This window comes from Aulonocara sp. 'chitande type north' Nkhata Bay, linkage group LG13 (assembly GCF_057382095.1).
Source record: "Aulonocara sp. 'chitande type north' Nkhata Bay isolate Kocher_YH1m ecotype deep benthic linkage group LG13, A_spYH_male_GT1.1, whole genome shotgun sequence".
In the NCBI taxonomy this organism is placed as follows: domain Eukaryota; kingdom Metazoa; phylum Chordata; class Actinopteri; order Cichliformes; family Cichlidae; genus Aulonocara; species Aulonocara sp. 'chitande type north' Nkhata Bay.
This window is the reverse complement of record NC_141356.1, coordinates 30737764-30746968: the sequence shown is the minus strand read 5'-3', so window position 1 is coordinate 30746968 and position 9205 is coordinate 30737764. Positions and strand designations below refer to the sequence as shown.

Sequence of the window (9205 nt, the reverse complement as noted above, 5' to 3'; positions counted from 1 at the left end):
AAACGAGATACAGTTATGGGAGGCTTCTGACTATGGGTCACACTGTTCTTCCGAGGGACACAGTCATCGACTTTGGATCTTTATGTGCATGCCAAACGAAATCTTCATTTTAACTAAAATACACTCCAATTACAGACACAAGGGTTAGCAAACTCAACAGTGAGGGAAAAGTGGCTCTGAAAGCATCCAATCACAGCAAAACCATTGCCAGGGGAGGAAGATAATTGAACATCAAAGGTTATTGTCTCTTGGATGTTTGCGGTTTACTTTCAGATACTTTCTCATTACGCCAGTTTAGCCTACATCTTAAACGATACACCGTCACAATGATCTACGTATGTTCTTTTAACCAAGGTCACTGCTGCAAGTCTAACTGGGGATCCAGATGATTGTGTTTACAAGCAGATGTGCTCATAGAAAACGTATAAATCCGGTAATAATGTATCCAGTTGTTAAAAACGTCTGCGCTCTGTTTTGGGGTGCTTTAATACGCAATCATGTCTACATTAACCTTACTTAGAATAGACCTAATAATGAATCGTCATCATAAAAAGAAAAAAAAAATTACAGGGCTCAACTTTGCGATCACGTGTCACTTTCCTTTTCGGATGCTTATAAAAAATCTCTTTGCGACACAAGAGCCACTTGATAGGAAGCTGGAGGTCAGGTGATTGAGATTCAAAGCGCGATTAAAGGGAAGCAACTTCTTGTTGATGAAGGGACATTCAGTCGACATCTCAGCTTCTGCGAAGTTTTCCAGAAAGCACCAACGATGTGGACATCGCCGTCAGTATCCCTGCTCCTGTTCGTCTCATTGTTCCATGGATGCAGGAATTTCGTGTGCCCGAGGATCTGCCGATGTTTCTCCAATGCAATCAGGTGCAACAATATAACACAAGGGGCAGCTCCAGTGATGGACCACAGGGATAGAAGATTGTAAGTTGGCAACATGTGGAATAATGCGTTTACAGGGTGGATCTTTTTTTTTTTTTTTTTTTAAGGCAGCTAATTCGTGTGATTAAGCAATTGCCATTATTATTCCGCGCGTATTTATGCACGGGGCTAAGATCCGCACTGAAACGTCTTTCTTGTTTAGCTCTGCTGTGCTGTTTGTAGAGTTAACAGTGATCAAATCACGCTTCATCACATTTTTTAACCTGTTGTAAGTGGCCTTAATATTGAGCACCCATTTAAAACGGATTTTGGTTCCAGTATTTATTGTACACTTGGGGGGGGGGGGGGGGGGGGGGGGGGGTGTCTCAGGTGTAACCTTTGATCATTCAACAACCATTACCAGTACTCTGGCATAAAAACATTTTTGGAAGCAATCTCTGCACTCTGAATGTATTCCAAATCAGTCTTAACATACAAACATTATTCCAACACTGCATCTAGTTTCACCAAGTGGCAGTATCTTTTTCTTGTTTTCTTTTATCCTCAACTTTAGCCATGGAAGCACTTTGTATGTTTCTAATTTAAGCATCAGTGGTATGATAAAGTCTGCTTCATTAAAAAACATCAAGAACAAAAAAGACCCCATTCAAACATACACACCTGCTCTGTCAGTAGTATTGTGTGCATGCGTTTTCTGGTAGATAAAACAAAGGCCAGCTGTGTTCTTGTTTTCTTGTGCATCTTCCTGTGAGAACTTTTTATGTTTTACATTCAGACCACTCTAAGTCTTCATAATATTGAGAGATAAATCTGGATCGATCCCTACTGGAGAGTGAAGAACGTCTGCTTCCAAGCATGGACTGTATTTATTTCATTTAAGTAGTACATCACACCCTTTTTTCTTTTTTTTTAAAACACAGTCCCCTGCATGTGTCCAGCTTAATTACCGATGAAGCAAATGTCAAGTTGCTCTCACACATTGTGAGTACACCTCTTTTTGTATGCTTTTCTGGACATTACAGCTCACTTGTTGAGTTTACTGTCAAAAGCCTTGAAGGTGGGTAATCTTGACCTCCTCTTCAGTAACAGAGTACACAACACCTTGACCCTCTTGTGATTAACGTCTGTGAACACCAAGGCTGGCAGCTTTGTGTGTCTATCAAATGCTGCTAGTAATTCTATACACTCGCTCCTGGAACTTTCTGTTCTACCAAATTACAACTTCTATTTGTTTATGATATTGACAGACCATTTCTGTTAGCTGGGAATAATGTATATGTTGCAGATGTGGAAATGTTGCTCACTGGTGGGAAGAGAACTTGCTCTATGCTTATTATGAATGCCTCAAACAACCTAAATGGTGCATTTCTGTTAGAGATAAAAAACAAAACTAAAAAAAACAAAACAGTGTGTCCAGACAGGCTGTAAACAAAACCTAGGAAAATTTCGTTCTAATTGAACACTAAATAGTTGCTATGACAAAACCTGTGCCATGGCTACACTTACCTTTTTGTCACAGAGCCTCAGATGATTTTAAGATGTCACTACGTCTCTATTACATCATTAAACTGTCCTCCCAATCTTTTTATGCCTCCTTTCGCAGGTTTCTTTATCATCTGTCTTTGCAAACAATTTCAAGCCATTCCTTTGAAGGTTTAAAAGGAGTCCAGAGGATGTACGTATCACATTTCTTTTGCTGAAAAATTCCGACTCACTTGTGATACTGCTTAAGTGAGGAACAATATGATGAAAATTCATGCTCCAAATATAAGAAGATTTGGGTTTTGCATCAGATAAACTAATTATTGCAGTGTCTCTGCTTTGTTTTTTGTGGCAAATCTCATAAAAATGGTTGCAGTGTGTTTATACTGCACATTAGTCTGACAGTGTGACGTAAATGTTAAGAAGAATCTCACTATTTATTTTCTGCTGTACACAGAGAGATTACTCAAAGCGTAACCCTGAAAACCATTGAGACATTAGCATTTAACAACCTCCTCAGCCTCTCTGAAATGTAAGTCTTTTCTGTGATTCTCCCAGTCCATTAAAGTCACGATTACTGTAGTGCACCCCGGTATGGACTGTATGCTCTGTACTGCTTTGCAGCTCAATCCAGAACACAAGAAGTCTCATGCACATTGGCAGAGGAGCATTTAACAACCTCCCCAAACTTCGCTACTTGTGAGACAACTTAAAATTTATTTATTCATTTGTCAGTTTTTAAAAATTCCTACAGTGCAGTCTGACTTGCAACAAACTTTTTTTTTCATCTTTGTCAAATGAAAGTGACACATTGCTCTTTTTATTTACAGGAGTATTTCAAATACCGGTATTGCAGTTTTTCCTGATGTCACATCAATCAGTTCACTTGAATCTGAGTTCGTCTTGTGAGTAAATTTCTTGTTATATTCATAGAGACTAATACAAAGGAAATCTTCAGTGTTACTGCAAGTCCAGTTTCAACTTATTATTACACTTATTACTATTTTTGCAGGGATATATGCGACAACATCTTCCTTCTAGAAATACCCACAAACGCTTTCACTGGAATGTCAAAGGAATATGTTACAATGTGAGTATTGCAATGTATAGGACACTTTCACTTATTTTGAAATTGTATTATAGCAGTCCAGAAAGTTTGAACATGCAAATGTTTCTTACATTTTCAGGAACCTGTACAACAATGGCATAAGAAAAATACACGAGCATGCCTTCAACGGAACAAAGATAGATAAGCTGTATTTGTTTCATTTTACCACATTATGTCTAATTTCTGTTTAAAATTCTTCTTTTGCACCATTAAAGTTTTGCTCCTTGTGTTCTGCTATGTTTAGGGTATTAAAAAATAATCGAAACCTTAGAGTGATCCATAAAGATGCTTTCACAGGAGGCACGGGCCCTGGAGTCTTGTAAGTTTTTATTTGTATACTCCTAAAAGTCACTTTGTGCTAAGTTTATTTTGATTTATTGAGGAAAGCTAAAGGAAACCCAGCCAGGGTGGGGGGTAGGGTGTTCAACAAGCCTAGAGCCAACAAATGAGAAGTTTGCGTCAGGGCGGGTATCCGGTGTAGAATCTTTGAAACATCAAATATTGGGCTCATCATGAGGACAGAGCACAAGAGAGGCGAAGAAGAACTTGCAGGCATGGTGGAGTGGGTTGTCAGGAGAGGGCATGGTTGGGACATGTGACAGAAAGATAGCAACAGTGAAAGGGAAGGTTCAGAAGATGGTGATGGCACCATGATGTATAGTTTGGAGATGGCTACTCTGAAAGTTAGAGAGGTAATGCTGAAGTAGTCTGGACATGTGCAGAGGAGGGACAGTGAATATATTGGACAAAGGATGCTGAAGATGGAGATCCCAGGCAGGAGAAGAAGAATAAGATTTGTGGATATGGTGAAGAAGGACATTTAAGCAGAGTTTGTGTGACAGAGGAGGGTACTAGAGAAAGGGTGTGGTGGAGGCAGATGATCTTCTGTTTTGGCCCCTAAAGCGAGCAGCTGAAAGGAAAGAAGAAGAAATAGGGGAAGAAGAATAGGGAAGCAAAAGGAGGAAGATGCTTACTAAACACACCAGTTAAACTTTAAGACTCGACACAGGCTGTATTCTGTGTCTGGACATGGTCTTACTCTCCCGAATTGCTTTTATGTCCTTCATAATTTTCATGTAATCTTCAAAGAACACACTGTGGACTTCAGCTCAGCAGAGAGAAACAGTAACAGTCTGATGAACAATGGCAGTGTAAAACAGCACAGTGGACACAAAAACTCTGTCACACTGTATTAATGTCGGTTATTTTTTTCACAGGGATGTTTCTGCCACAGCTCTCACAAAGCTGCCATCACAGGGACTGGAGTCAGTTCTAGTGTTGTTTGCTCAGTCCGCCTACACCTTGAAGAGTCTGCCTCCTCTGCAGGGACTGTGGAGTCTGCGAGAAGCTCATCTCACCTACAACAGCCACTGCTGTGCACTGCTGAACTGGAACACTCACAGGTAACTTACACTGTGCATGCTCAAAGCTCAACCCTACCCCATGACTCTTTGAATTTCCATGCAGTAGTCTAAATTTAAGTCCATCAAAATCAGAATCCTTTGCTTATTAAGCAATGCTGAATTGCGTTACACAATATATCACAGGTTTCACAAACATCTGCACCTGAAATATGCCATGTAATGGTGACATAACTTTTTATTATGTTCTTGCTTTTCTACAGAGACTTACCAATTAATCCTGTGTGGAATAACAGCTCTACAGCCTGTATTGAGAGAGATCCAGCCGGCAGGTAAATCATTTGATTCAGCAATATTTACCTGTCCTAAATCTCATTTTTATTTTTACTCTAATAAACTTTACACCTTATTGAAATCAACTTACAAGTGTGTTTGAAATGGATTTGCCCCTTGGTTTACTTTACTTACCATACTTCACTTATTTTAAGATATCTTCATTCTGAGCTCTTTATTTAAACAATATCTTCTTTTTTTTTCCATTTAAATCTCCTTCAAAAGCAGGGTTCAGCCTGTAATCGGAGGGTTAACAGACACATCTCTACTTACGGGCGTGCCGTACTTCTCGGAAGGTGACCTGCTTGCTGAAGATGAAAGCTATGAAGATGTGAATTTCCACTATCCAGAACTGGACCTCTGCCAGACCACCCTCACTCTGGTTTGCACACCTGAGGCAGATGCTTTCAACCCCTGTGAAGACATCGCGGGTTTCAGTTTTCTCAGAGTAGCTATTTGGTTCATCAATTTATTGGCTATTACAGGTAATCTGACAGTGCTGCTGGTCTTCTTCAGCAGCCGGAACAAGCTGACAGTACCTCGCTTCCTCATGTGCCACCTGGCTTTTGCAGACCTTTGCATTGGGGTCTACCTTTTGATGATAGCTACTGTAGACTTGCGTACTCGTGGTAGCTACAGTCAGCACGCCATTGAATGGCAGACAGGACCTGGTTGTAGTGCTGCTGGCTTCCTGTCAGTTTTTGGTGGGGAGCTGTCAGTTTACACACTTTCTACCATCATCCTGGAGCGTTGGCACACCATCACCAATGCTATGCAGGTAGAGCGCCACCTGGTTCTTATGCAAGCTGCAGGCATAATGGCAGTAGGTTGGCTCATCTGTCTGGGGATGGGGATACTGCCCTTGATTGGTGTCAGTAGCTACACCAAAGTCAGCATGTGCTTACCCATGGACATAGAGACTCCTTTGGCTCAGGCTTTTGTCATAATTATCCTGCTCCTCAATGTGGGCGCCTTCCTCGTTGTTTGCGTTTGCTATGTGCTGATCTACCTGGCTGTAAAAAACCCTGACTTACCCAGAAGAAGTGCAGACACCAGGATCGCACAGCGCATGGCGGTACTCATCTTCACGGATTTTCTGTGCATGGCACCCATCTCCTTCTTTGCCATCTCTGCTGCTTTTAAGTTTCCCCTCATCACAGTTACCAACTCCAAAATTCTGTTGGTCCTCTTTTTTCCCATCAATTCATGTGCCAATCCCTTCCTCTATGCTATCTTCACTAAAGCTTTCAGAAAGGATGCTTATAAACTCATGAGTACCATAGGCTGCTGTATAAACAAGGCTGCTCATACAGAAAGGAAATAGAAAAGAAATGCATACAAATTTCCAATTGCATCAAACAGTAAATGTCTGTATTATATATATCAGCATCATATACAGTGTTGGCCAAGTTACTTGAAAAAAGTAATCAGTAACTAATTACTGATTACGTCCCCAAAAAAGTAATCCCGTTACTTTACTGATGACTTATTTTCAAAAGTAATTAATTACTTAGTTACTTAGTTACTTTTTAAAAACACGATTTACAACCTGAATAGGTGATAAAGCGATGGATCTTTCAGCCCAATTCTACTTTTTCTGCATAATCCAGCTTACAAAGTGTAATCAAATGGAAAAGTGTCTTTTTAACTCTTGTTTTATTAGTTTTAATCTTTTAACTTTATGCATCAAGCAAAAATTTAATTATATGCAACATTCTCTGACTGGAAGAAATTTGTTTAACATTTAAACCTATTTTCTGCACATTCCAGCACATAAAATAAAATATTATTTTGTGTTTACACTCAGTCTTTCAAATAGATGCCATTAAAACACAGCAGAAAATAAATAAAGTCAAAGACTAGCGGTCCTGTTGCTCTATTTTCACCTATAAAGCAGGAGTGGGGTAGGCGGAGGTTTGCCTAAAATAACGGTCTTAGTAACGCAGTAACGCAGCATTCCTACGGGAAAGTAACGGTAATCTAATTACCGTTTTTGCAATAGTAATCCCTTACTTTGCTCGTTACTTGAAAAAAGTAATCGTATTACAGAAACGCATTACAACTAACGAGTTACTGCCCATCTCTGATCATATATAGTCTAATACTGTGACTTACTCTTGAAAGTAGTCTGCTCCATCATCTTGTTTACTTCATATGTAATTCATTGTTGCATGAGTATGCAAAAGGAGCCACTTTCATAAGCATAAGAATGTAAGTGAGACTAGCCATACATATACAGTTAGATAAATAATTTATTGGACTAAGACAGTTGTTGACCAGAAAATTTTTGGCTTTTATTTTTTTATTTTTTTGCATTTCCTGATTAAGAATTACAGAAATTTCAGTACTCCATTTTGAGATGGTCAAAAATAATTGGACAGTTGACTGACAAGTGAGTCAATGACAAGACGATGCCTATTTCCTTGTTATTTAATGACAAATTAAGTACTCACACTAATGCACAGGTTGAATGCATGGTTGAAACTTAATTTTATAGCTTTTCACTGTCATTTTAAAAATGAGACCCAAATGAATGTATGTGCAAATGAGGGAGACTTATGATTTAAATCATGTTACATTATCAGTCAAACATGGTGGAGGCAATTTTATCGCTGTATAGCAATGTATGGCTGTCAGTGAGTCTGGATCAGAGGTGATTATTGACGATGTATCTGCTGATATAAGTAGCAGAATGAACTGTTAAGTGTGCTGGGCCATGATCTCTGCTCAGATTCAACCAAATGCTGCACAGCCAATCAGACAGTGCTTCACAGTACAGATGGACAATGACCCAAAGCACACTGCACAAGCAGAGAGAGTTTCTCAAGGCAAAGAAATGGGATATTCTTCAGTGGTCAAGTCAGCTTCTCAGTTACTGAAGACAAAACTGAGAGACCCACAAACAAGAAGCAACTGAAAGCAGCTGCAGTAAAGGCCTGGGAGAGTATTTCAAGGGAGGCAGTCATTAATAGTAAATGATTAAAGTATTAAAATGTCCCTTGTATTTAGGTTTATGTTACTTTGTACAATTATTTTTGAGCCTCTGATTTTATTTTATTTTTGTAAAAATAAAAAAATAACTGGAAGTCTGTGCTTGAATCTCATCTTGATTGTTTGATTTTAAATCCACTGTAGTGGTGTACAGGGACAAAACTACAACATGTGTGTCTGTGTCCAGCAAATTATGGATCTAATTTTAAAAAATAAACATTTACTTAAGGTTTTTTTTCTCTTCTTTTTCCATATCTTGACTGCACAAGCAAGTATTCCACGGAAAAGGCAATCAGGATGTGAGAATAAGTAATCCTACACAGGAATTAGACTGTATGTAATACTGTGTCAAACCTCGTACCTGAAAGAGGAAGGAGATACAAACATCTGTCATGATGATGCTGATGCACTTTTGGAGATGGTCTGGTGTGTAATTAGAAAGTATGAGCAATTATGAATTTGCATTCTGTGAAGTTGCACAAAGAACTGAGTAATATCTAGTATATGATATCGTCTCAAAAATCCTACTTGAGTTTAAACCCACTCCACAGGTGTTTCCAGAGGAGAGTGCTGACTGGTCAGGAGAGAGAAAGTTAAAATGTAACCGTTAACACTGATAATGTTTGGTGAAGCTTTACAATGAGAAATGAATTCAATTTAAAAAGAAAATCAAGGTAGAAAAGGGTATAACAATGGTTCACTTTAATAGTCGAAGCTTACAGTAGCTTGCAAAAGTATTCGGCCCCCTTGAAATTTTCCACATTTTGTCACATTACAGCCACAAACATGAATCAATTTTATTGGAATTCCACGTGAAAGACCAATACAAAGTGGCAAACACGTGAGAAGTGGAACCAAAATCATACATGATTCCAAACATTTTTTACAAATAAATAACTGAAAAGTTGGGTGTGCGTAATTATTCAACCCCCTGAGTCAATACTTTGTAGAACCACCTTTTGCTGCAGTTACAGCTGCCAGTCTTTTAGGGTCTGTCTCTGCCAGCTTTGCACATCTAGAGACTGAAATCTTTGCC

At 39.0% G+C, this 9205-nt stretch overlaps 1 protein-coding gene across 2 annotated transcripts; it reads left to right on the top strand.

Annotated features, from left to right (window-relative positions):
- The first annotated feature begins 671 nt into the window (after window positions 1-671).
- lhcgr (luteinizing hormone/choriogonadotropin receptor) lies at window positions 672-8364 on the top strand. 2 transcript variants are annotated; one of them, XM_086259849.1, is made up of 11 exons: window positions 672-936; window positions 2498-2569; window positions 2834-2908; window positions 3001-3075; window positions 3207-3281; window positions 3389-3466; window positions 3564-3632; window positions 3729-3803; window positions 4702-4887; window positions 5109-5177; window positions 5407-8364. In XM_086259849.1, the coding sequence occupies exons 1-11, from the start codon at window positions 773-775 to the stop codon at window positions 6500-6502; spliced, it is 2034 nt and encodes a 677-aa protein (XP_086115975.1). In that variant the 5' UTR covers window positions 672-772; the 3' UTR covers window positions 6503-8364. The 2 variants fall into 2 exon arrangements, with proteins under 2 accessions (XP_086115975.1, XP_086115974.1); XM_086259848.1 differs by having other exon boundaries at window positions 5404-8364.
- The last annotated feature ends 841 nt before the right edge of the window (window positions 8365-9205 follow it).